At 39.3% G+C, this 11,605-nt stretch overlaps 1 protein-coding gene across 1 annotated transcript in view; it reads left to right on the top strand.

Annotated features, from left to right (window-relative positions):
• Window positions 1-7,115: 7,115 nt before the first annotated feature.
• Window positions 7,116-11,605, top strand: part of LOC114059992 (tetraspanin-8-like) — a 14,450-nt gene continuing 9,960 nt past the window's right edge. The window contains exon 1 of the mRNA XM_027889093.1: window positions 7,116-7,299. Within this exon, the coding sequence (XP_027744894.1) occupies window positions 7,240-7,299 (60 nt within the window). The 5' untranslated portion in view covers window positions 7,116-7,239. The remainder of the gene's footprint in view (window positions 7,300-11,605) is intronic.

Here is an 11,605-nt window from a genome sequence, read left to right as displayed (position 1 = left end):
CAGCACTCTTAGCTCTGATTACAGGCTTGGGAGTCTGACAGTCCCTCAGCATGGGTTTCTTAGCTTTCCTGAGGACTGGGCCCTTTACAGCATCTTTCCTCAATGGCTTCAGTGGGAAATTAGTTTTTAGTGTAAATGTAAATTGCACATGTGCAAGTTATAAATCTGGATCATTGCCAGGAGGTAAAATCTCTAACTCTGCTATTTGGTAGTTACTATAAAATTTTGAGTAATACTCTTCAGTTCTCTTCCTGTCCTTTCAGCTAGAGAAAAAAACATTTGGAAAGAAAAGAATCTTTTTATGTATAGAGGGGATAAATGAATAGCACCTGTGGGACAAAGATGAATGGAAATTAAAATAAGAGGTTTTTCAGCAAGTGCTTATAATCTGCAAACAACAGAATTTTCATATTCAAGTTTTGTAAAAAACAGCACTCAGGGGTAGAAATGAGAGTTTTGTGTGTGAGGGGATTAAACTGAAAAAGCAATACAACTATCAGAATCAGAAAAGACCCCAGTGCCCACAGAGTGCTGCATAGCAGCAGAGTTTAATGTCAGTGGGATTGTGAAGGTCAGTGAGCAGATGAGGTTTGATGGAAACTCCTCTCTGGACTGTGAAAAGACTATACACATCTGGTAGAATACTCCCAGAGGATGTTTGAGTTTTAGGGGGTTGTGAAGCCTGTAGCTCACTTGCTGAGTAGTGTTATTTTGATAGCATCACTTTGTCTAGAACAACCATAGAAAAATAAAGAAGCTTCCATTCAACTTTCAGAGGATGTATGTTTTACCTCAAATGAGACTTAAGGAATTAATAATGTTAAAAGCTAAAGCTTGCTTACTTATATTTGTTTTTAATTTTTTGTGTGTTTAGCATTCATTTACTTTGCCAAACAGAGGTATGCCTCAGTGAAACCAGGAACTGAGTGTTATATTAGCCTGAAATAGAAGAAATACACTTGTCAAAATAAATATCAAATCTGCGTTATTTGAACATAATTTCATGACAGATGTTATGTACTTTCTGTGTACTAATTCTAAACATAACTGTGGTGACCATATTGTCTGCCTGCCTGTGTTATGTAGAGTTTTCATGTAAGGCATTAAGAAAACATCTTTAGAGGGAATAATATAATTATTGTTGCATAACTGATGCCTATAAAATAACAACAGAATGACCTAGTTCTCATTTTCTAACCTGTAAGTGTCTGGCTTTGGATCACAAAATAGCTGTATACATTTCTGGGCCTTGTATCATTGGGACACTTCCCACCCACAGCTGGGGGGCAGCAGAGAAAATGCAGAAAGGAAGTGTCACATTTCTCTGACAGGTTTATTCTTTTTCCTTGGAAAAAATAGGGCAAGGCAAAAGGTTAGCTATGTTATTTTTAATTTGCAGTGTCTATGAATTGCCTTCTAAACTTCTTGTGATTTCTGTAGACATAAATAAAATCAGAATTAAGTTCCTGGTGTTTAGACCTTAATATGAAATATGCATGTCCTTCTCCAGCAGAAACACTCTTAGATCAGCTACCACTGCTTGAAAAATAAAGGCCATTTTCTAAAGATGCATGTGAAACTTTTTGATTTTTTTGACACAGGCTGTTCTCTGCATATTTAAGGCATCTTTCACAGTGATCTGTACTTTACGACACAGACAATTTGAAAATATGCTGAAAATGCCAGGGGTCAAAAATACCACCCCTTATGTTAGTCACAGCTCCTGAACATGGAGCCCTGCCTGCATAAAATAAACCTACAAGAAACCTTCTCAGTATGGGTTCTTTAGCAAGCATCTTTTTAAAGCAAAGTTAGGCTTAATAATATACTTACAGACCAGATAGTGAAGCCCTTACTGACACCGATTAGCATGTTAATCCATGATGAATTAATTTTGAAACCAACAAAAGATCTTAAACCTGGAGACATATAGCTTAAATGAATCCTGACCAGGCGCTGCAAAATAGGAAATCCCTGACATAAACTCTGACATAAAAGAAGAGCTTAGTTCATGAAGTGCTTAAATGAGCAAAAATTATGTAAAGCAGCCAAAAAAAGCTAGCAGAAAACAAGGTCTGGAGAGGCAGGGGAGGTGCAAAGAGAAATATAAGGATTAAGTATGTGAGTTTCTCCATACTTAAGGACTTCTTTTTATTTTAATACTAGCCAACTATCATGGAAAGCTTAAAAATATGTATTTCAGAGAGCTTTCAGATGAAAGGCTCTGAAGAAAACTGGTGGTGTATGGGAAGAGGAGGCTGCGTCGTTTGGGAGGAGAGCAGATCACAGGCAGACATGCTGCTTGAGGTTTGTTTTCTGGTTTTCCGGAAGAGTTGTTGCTTTAGAGAAAATGAGTGCTCGAGAAACTAGACCTTGCTAAAGCAGGAATATATGAGTGATGTTGGAGCCAGGCCATGGAGTACTTGGGTAGGAGTTCAGCACAGAGCTGGATGGGGAATTTCTGATGAAACTTCTGTAAGAATGGGAACTTTTTGTGAGATATATGCCCATTTAAACTCTGTCCCTGGGGACAAGATTTCCAGTGCTGATGTGAAAACTATGGTCAGAGGGAGGGCATGACACACCTCTGACCAGCACTCTGGTGGCCAACACACTTACCTGGACCACAGAAACGTGATATGAGGTGTGTTATATATCCATGCTGCCTTTCTTTAGGCCTCTGAGGAGGGGAAAGTACCAGGATAATCCAACTGTACATTTTTCAGCCTGGAGCTGGGACTGGCATGGCATACAGCAAGATTTGCCTGCTCCTGTGTGTATGGACATGTCCTGGACATTTAGGTTTGTTTTGATGATCAGGTTACTGCCTCTTGTGAGCTGGGTTGTTCAACAACTCATATTGGGCTGTATCTTTTATATAAAGAGTTTGCAATTCTCTTGGCTGGAGTGCAAAAGAACATAGTCATCACGAAAGAAGGGTTTACATTGCTAATGGCTACAAAAACCTATTACTTCAAAGCAAAAATAAAAGCTGTAAGAGGACAGAAATCAGTTCCCAGTATGACACTAACAGAAACCCAGTTCACTCCTACAGCTTATAGGAAACAGAGAAGCTCCAGATCCTGAGCCTCTGAGACACAACTTGGCTCATGCTTGTAACAATTCAGGGTAGAATGGAGGAATAGAAAGGAGGAAAATCATTAGCATTATTTGGTCCAGAGGGGTCCTACCAGACTGCTTTCTGGGTGGATTCTATCTTGTTCTCAGCTGTGTCTGGGGTAGTGCTGGGGTCAGAGCACTGCTGAGCAGCAATCAATCAATTGGTGCCTCTGAGAGACTGGCCTAGCGGCTTTGGGCTACGCACTTTGCTAAGGCAGCGACAGAGCTTCGGGTGAGAGTAAAGACATCTCATGGCAAAACCTCTGCAGACATGTCCACAGTGTAAAATACTAGGTCCATATCTTCATTTCCTGTTATTTTTTTCCCCCACTTTTTCTATCAGTATAATAAAGAAGTTCTAAAAGTGAAAGGCAGATGCTCTTCCTTTAGAGAACTTCAAAGGCAAATAGGGTCTACTGAGAAACAGAAATCCTGTCCCATTGAGGAGACTCTAGGGTGGAATGCATCTCATATGACACCCTAGACAGCTGACTCAGCTAGCCATACACATGCCTAACACTGGTTGAAAACACTTTCATTGCTTTCCATGTGGTCAGCTGTAGTATCATCCTTGGACTCAACCATACCTATCTCAACCATATGAAGCATCAAAGTTTCCAGAAAGTGTGCTTATTGTTGATCACAAGTCAGCTACCCAAAATCATGAAAATGCTGTAAGACTCATGATTACACGCACTGTTGCTGTCTTCTTTCTTCTACTTTTAACTCAGCCTTTAGAATGTTGGGGTATATTTTTGTCATGCTTTCCAATCTTACCCTTCATCTCAGATGTAAGAGTATTCTTCAGTTTTACAACTGAAGTATTATGAGCTATTTTGATATTGCAGTAAGATCTATTTGCTATGGTTGTAACCCAAAACATGAGTTGTAGTGGACTAAGGACAAGCTCAGTCAGACCCAGTGTTGCAATTACAGTCCAGGAAGGACAAGAACAGATACTCCCATTTTACACTGTTTTGAAAGTGTCCTACTGTTTGAACTACAAACATGCCTTCTTTAGGCAACATTTCCCCAGTGTCAAAATGCTGTCAAGGCTGATGACACACAACATTTGCTTCACCTGTCATTATGGGTAACTTATTGGGAAAGCATGAGAAAGCTCTTATGTTTTTCATTACTGATTAGACAAGATTTTAACTAGGACATGTAGAAACTTGTATTGAGTAGAGACCTCAGAGGAACAAGGGAGGTTGCAAGAGGTGAATTATTCCTTGGGCTGAAAGACAAATGCTGTGACAGCCTAAAATCCATCTCTGCACACCTTATACAGGCTGACTCTGCTGATTCAGCAGATCCCAAGATGTAGTGATCTCTTCGAGGCTTCAAGTTCCACTCTGAATATAGCTCTTACCTTTTTTCTCTGTTGAGGATTTATCACTGCACTGAGCAGAAATTCTGACGGCAAAAAGACTTTTATTATTTACTTTCCCCATCCCACTCAAAGGAGAGTTTCAAAGACCTCACTGCTACCCAGAACAAACCAGTTCTTCAAATCCGGACCTGAATGTAAGACTGGTTGCACAGTGAATCATCTGATATGAGGCTTTGGTCATAGTCTGAACTTGTAGAGGCACCTCACAAGAGGAAATGGAGGTTGTAAAATGAGAAGAAAAAGACTCAAAGTGAGAAAGGCTTGGAGGTGAAGGAAGTAAAATGCATTGTAAAATCAACTGTAGCTACTTGGGGTGTGTCAAAGGGGAGATGCTTTACTCCAGTTTCGTTACAGACATACTGGCATTCTTTTTCTGCCAAAATATGCCTCTCCCTTTCTGGTTTCTTGTGTGAGACAGCGGGCAAAGTCAGCACGTTGTCATAGCTCCCCTTTGTGTTGGGAAGCTGTGTGTGTTGTGTCAGAGAGTCCCACCCTGTGCTGCACCCAGGCTGTGCATTGATAACCCTCCTCTTCTAATCTGTAAGGAGGAGAAGTAAGTGAATGGGTTTTTGCAACTTCTTTCCTGAGAAAAGCTTTTGAGCAGTTGAGAGTAGAGTATAAACTGTTCATCTAAACAGTTAGTGGATGGGTAATGGGAGCAATTTCATATGCAGACAAATACCAGTAAAATTTTTCATGCCATTGCTGTCATTCATGAGCCTCTGCAATTATCTGCATGACCTTCGTACTTGTAGGTACAACTGCTAACATAATCTGTGCCATAATTGTGGCTTTTCCCTTCTTCAAGACATATAAAGAAGCACTGTGTAGCCAGGAAATAAGAAATAGGCAATTCACACAGAAGAAAAGGCTGAAAAGCTGTCACTCAGTGGAAGCTGCTTGTTTGCTTTTAATTTTAGATGACATATTTTTACTTTAGATACCATTAGGTATAGATATGAAACATGCAGGAACTCTAGCAAATTCAGATAGACATTGCTCTATTCAGCAGCTTATTTAGCATCTTGAAATCTTGGATCTTACCAGAACTTGCTTATGGTTATGTTCAATAGGCATAATTAAAAAAAAAAAAAAAAAAAAAAAAAAAAAAAAAAAAAAGAAAGAAAAACCTCAGAAGTTTCGGGTATTTGCACGTGAAAGGTCCTTGCCCACTGACCTTTTTTGAAGAGCCAGTGTGAATGCTTATGCTTGCTTCCTATGTTATTATTGCCTTTGCACATTTTCCTTCAGACATCTCTGGCTGAATGCCTGGGCTAAGCATCTCACAGATGCTACAGCTCAGGCTTTCCTTAATGAAATCTACTCTGTGCGAAGATTTATGGCAGTGTAGTTTCTGTACATAATGCTGCTTCCAAACTCCACTTACAATAAACTTAGTTTCCATGGTATGATTGTAGACTTGTCTTTTCAAATCCTACGTCATCTGTGATTCCCTTACTACCCTTTATGGTCCTTTTCATACAATTTTATATGGTCCTTTAAACTTTTCTCATAAATCATCTGTGGCATCCCTCCATGAAGACACCCACATTTCTCAACTTACTTATTTGTTGAGTGTGTTAGATCTAAACCATACTACACAGATTTTTCTTCCAATCCTTATAAAATCTGTATTTCATGAGTGCAATTATTTTTAGAAACATTCTCAGATTTAGGGTGAATATTGCAAAATAAACTATTCAGACAGCCGATATCTAGAGTTAAAACAAAGTATTACTCCAGAAAGAAGCTCAGAAAGTCAAAGGCAGATATAAAGCCACTCCTGAAAATGGGAATGCTTGTGTCTGTTTAAATATAATAGTGAAAGGGAATGGAGAGATTACATCACACCTTCATTGAAAAGCTATTTTAGAGAGCAGTAAGAGGAAGTTGTTTTAAATGTAGAGTAGATGGGTTTTTTTGTGGATCCTACACAAACCAGATTCTAAGTTACATCTTTTTGTCACCATCTACAGTTGTGTTATACACTAACACTTTCTATTTTTTTCAAATACAGACAGCAGATTTGAGGAGTGGGAACTGCCTCTGAAGACTGAAAAATGGGTTTTGGCTAAGAGGGCTTCATAAGTCAGTTCAGACCAGTGTGTCCTTTCTCTCTTACATTGTGTTCATCTCCAAAATAAAGCTTCTTTTTTATGACAAGCTCAGGGAAACCTGTGTCTGACCCTCATTCCTACAAGGACTGCTGTATGGAGCTTCTTCAGAAACATCTGAAGTGGCAGTTGTCAACATGACTGAACGAATGCTGGCAATGATCCCCAGGCAGTGAAAGAGTAAACCCTGCGATGTAAAGCATTAAGAATGCAATAATTTCCACCTCTTAAAAGCAGGTCTCTAAAATGCTTTTATGCTCACTTGTCTTTCTCCTTAAACTGTGACTTTTGCTGCATTATTTACTTTCAAGGCGTAGGGCAAGTAGTAGGATTACAGAGAAGTACAAATTACCATGACACAATAAGGGTCTGGAGACTCAGTGATAACACCTGGTAGTGCTTCCTCAATACTCTGGTTAATATTTACCTGTGGCAAAGGAACTATTTAGTTCCTGATAACTTGGTCATAACTTTTGCTTTCAGTAGCAGAGCATGGTGTATTTGACGTGGTTTGAGAGGTTTTCTGAAGACACAAACCCAGCTTTTGTATCAAGGTCAAACTCTTAGGAAACCTTCTTCCGTGGTGCTCGTTTTTGTTTCAGCTTGTTGAAAATGGCGGGTGTAAGCAGCTGCATGAAGTATTCCATGTTCATCTTCAACTTTTTATTTTGGGTAAGTTCATGTTTAAACTGTTATTAGTGATGTATAAAATGTGTTCACCATTATTTGAATGCTGCAGTTAAAGGAATTGTAAAGAAAATAGAGCATAAGTGGAACCAGAGTATGATTCTAAACCAGGGAGGGGAGAATATGTTTTAACTTTTGCCCTTCCCTTTGTCTTTTTCCTTCTAAATACCTTTCCTTACATATTCAAAAGTAGACAAGCCAGAAGTCTGTCTCCCTGTTTATATTGTGCCCCTCATGTCAAGGGACACTACCCTTCTGAGAAGATAACAGACTGCCTGCTTACAGTTCTCTTCCTTTTATTGTCTGCCTCTTGTGTCCAAATGGTATGATCTTGAAAATGTAGTTGCAACAGAAGATACGGAAAATGTAGTAGATTTTTTAGCCTCCTAATTGATAAATGGTTTTCATATCTTTCTTTGTGGTTCTTTGCTTTACATTCAGTACATAATTCGTTTCTGGTGGTGGACAGTAAATGTTTGTAAGATAGTATGAGCTGGCAGCATCACCAATAGCTGTATCAAGGACGATAGAAGACGGGGCAGCAGGCAGATTTCTAGGTGTCATTTGAACCATATTTGTCTATTTATGACATCTCAGCTGGTTTGCAAGAATTTCAGGTCCTGGAAGCTCTGGAAAGGTTCAAATTAAAGAATATTTCTCTCATGCTTCAACCTCACTGTCTGATTTCCTGACAGAGATTTGTCAGGTTCACCAGAGGTTCACTGAAACCAGAAGGGGAACTACTAGCCACATTATGGGCTTTGCCTCAAGAGATTTTTTACAAGTGGAAAGGTGATACCATTCAAAAGGGACCACAAACAGTAGCCCTTGAAAATTTGTGGCTAGCCAAAATGAGAAGAATTAGCAAAATTCTTTGATAGCTGTGGACCTTACAAAGAAATTCCTGACAGGCCAGCAAAGGTTTGAACTGTCTCCCCCATTTTCTCCCTCCACCTCTATCAAGGCAGACTGAAGATATCTGGCATTTGTGTTGAAGTTTTTCTGCAACAATGCTTACAAAAATCCGTACATTTCTAAACTGGAATTCCTGCCCCTCAGGAAGTTTCTCCTGTTGTGGTTTGACCCCAGCCAGCAATCAAGTACCACACAGCCACTCACTCACTCTCTGACCAGTGGGAACGGGAAGAGAATCAGAAGAGTAAAAGATAGAAAACTCATGAACTGAGATAAAGACAGTTTTGTAGAGCCAGCACGCAAGCAAAGAAAAAAATAAGGAATTAATTCAGTATTTCCCATGGGCAAACAGGTGTTCAGGCACCTCCAGGAGAGGGGGACCCCATCATGTGTGACTTGGGTTACTTGGGAAGACAAATACCATCACTCCAAACATCTTCCCTTTCTTCTTCTTCCCCCCCTTTTATATGCTGAGCATGATGTCATATGGTATGGAATATCCCTTCAGTCAGATGGGGTCACCTGTCCTGACCATGTCTCACATCTCTATATTATCATCCCTGTGCTCAGCACAAATCAAAAACACAGCCCCATACTGGCCAATATGAAGAAAATTAACTTTACCCCGCCCAAACTCAGCACACCTGTTCACATTCATCTGTATTTACTGTAAGCTAAAACAGGGGCAAATGTCTCAGACTAGCATTAGAAAAGTTCCAAACTACTTCTGAAATGAGCGTTTGAACAATGCCCCATGCCTCTAGCATTGGTTTCCTAGTGATTCAAAAAAAGGGATGTGATCCTGGGGGACTCTTGAAAGAAGCAACTTCCCATCTTTATGCCAAAGGTGGAAAATCCATACTCTATTCTGAGGAAGAATATGCTGAGAGCATTTGCCGTGCATATGACTGCCTGGATGGAACAGACAAGGACAGGAATGTAGCTGTATTCAATTATTTTAAGGGAAGGTGTTTAGCACTATCACAGCAGGGAAGAATGGAACAGAGGAGGACAGGCATGCAGCCATATTTAATTTTTTTTTAAATAAGATGTTTAGCACTATCAACATTGGAAAGAACAGATGTGGTGCAAACAGGAATATGTGCTCAAGCAGTACGATGAAAGTGAATGCTTTGGTTCACATTCTGGTCTCTAATTCCTGGAAATCATTAAATTGCTGTAGTAAGGTAGAGGGAACAGTGATTAGTCCACATCCCCTAGTCCCACAACTGCTCTCTCTAGCGCACAAAGCAGTTGACAAGTGGAAAATTACAGATAGTGGGAAATGAAGGTTACTTTAACCTTAACTAGATAAGAATGGCAGTTGCATATTTACCTGGTGTCCTTTCGCTTCACACCCTTTGCAATCTCTCTGGGAGTGTCCCCTCTTACAAAGCTCAGGAACGGCCTTCCTAGCCTTCTGGTGCCTTTTTCTAAGCAGCTGTTACAGCATCACACTAAGTGTGTAAGCCCTGGAATAGTCTAAGATAGCTCTGCAAAGTGACTATGGCTTCACTACATGACATGTGTCCCCTGGTAATCTAGAGCCCCATAAGCCCCATGCCGGGCTCCATCATATAAATAGAGTTTTGCATCTTCCCAGTTTGGTGAAACACAGCTGACCATGGCTTTTTTAAGACCTGTGCTTTGGAGCTGGGTGCCTATATGAAACTTCTAATAGTCCATAAATTAATCCTTGTCACTTTTGTGCATTAAATCTGACACGTATTAAAATATATATACTCCTTACTAAAATTTTGATTTGTAAGTGATGTTTCTTCTTTTGCATGGAGGAAATAGATATTGTAGTATTACCATCTGATTGGTAAGTTCCTGTACATTTAGCTGTATTTACTTCTCCTACTGTGCTGTATTTTTATGGGAGGTCCTATGTAACAAAAAAGGCAGTGTGCCAAATTTTGTTTGGATTTGTAGCAATAGATGCATCAGTGGAAATTTTCACGTTAGTGAGCCCATGTTGTCTGATGGATAGCCACATTGCTTACACAGTGCTGCTGAATGAGACCCAAAAGTAGAGTCATATGATACAATCAGTTTCTAGACAGATTCAGTGGGATTCAAAAGGTTTCACTGGGAGTTCTAGTTAAATTTGATAACATTTTATAGCTGTCATTGATTGTACAGCTTTCCTTTTCATGTTTAAAATGCACTTACAGGAGCTTTACTTAGAGTAGGAAAATATGTGGTACTCATGTCTAAGTGCTGGCTCTGTTCCATATTAAATAATCTGCTGAAGTCATTATGGTCTTTGATGCTGAATATTATACCCAAACTTTTGAGGGGAAGGCATTTTTAAAGAAAAATGATCTAAAAGACATAAAAATAATATTTTTAATTTTAAAAGGTTAAGAATAGTCCCAGCCTTCATGGGAAACTCATAACAACATTTCAGGGCAATTTATGGCTTCACGATTAATGGCATACAGAAGATAATTCTAAATATGACTAGTATCTGGTCCTCAGTGATCTCTCTTTCCTACCAGTTGTCTCAGTAGGCACAATCCTGACTCCTTGTTAGCCTCTTAATTACCTGTCTACAAAATCTAATAAAGAGAAATTCTGTGTAAGAATCATGATGGGCAACGTTGGGAATAGGGTGACTGTTGTACAGTGGAATAACACCTCAATGATCAATGAAACAGGAGCTCAATCAGTAATGAGGGAATGTATCTGGACCTGGGATTCATCTTCGCTGACTTCAACATCTTAAAGCAAGTCATGCTGGTCTAACATTCATATGTACATGACCAAGTATGGTTGTTTTCTGTAAAAATATAATGGAAATAATTACTGCTGGCATTTTATGAGGACTATTCTAAGGACTGGAGATGGCCAGATATTGCTGCATTGGAAACAGCAGAAAGACTTTATTTAGAACTTTTCTAGGTAGTTTTACCATAGAGAATATGTCTCTAGATATATGTCCTGAATAAATCTAGAAACAACATTTATGCAAACATCCCTTACCAATTCTCAGGTTCCCATTACACAAGAAACAACGTTCTTTACAGACATGTTATGTACGTACAATAGCAATTTATATTCCTCTTGCATCTGACAGAATTTCTGTGTGCTTCTCAACCACATGTATAAATCATCAAGGAAATGTGTAGTCTTCTGAGGCAGAAACATCAGGGATTTGGTGCATACCTGAAGATCCAAATTTTCCTGGATATGAATCAATATTCTATGCTCCAGCAATTCATGCTTCTTTCACTTTGCCAAACAAATGATTTCAGAAGTTTGGACAGCATCTGGTGCAATTTGGATATTGAAAGTTAGTCAAAAATTGCTGACATTTCTAACTTGTCTTTGTTTTCTCCTGCAGTTGTGTGGTTCCATTATTTTGGGAGTC

The sequence above is a fragment of the Empidonax traillii genome, unplaced genomic scaffold, assembly GCF_003031625.1.
Source record: "Empidonax traillii isolate 1590-97213 ecotype Southwest subspecies unplaced genomic scaffold, ASM303162v1 scaffold252:size1141739, whole genome shotgun sequence".
In the NCBI taxonomy this organism is placed as follows: domain Eukaryota; kingdom Metazoa; phylum Chordata; class Aves; order Passeriformes; family Tyrannidae; genus Empidonax; species Empidonax traillii.
The sequence above is the reverse complement of the archived record's forward strand: the minus strand, read 5'-3'. Positions and strand labels throughout refer to the sequence as shown.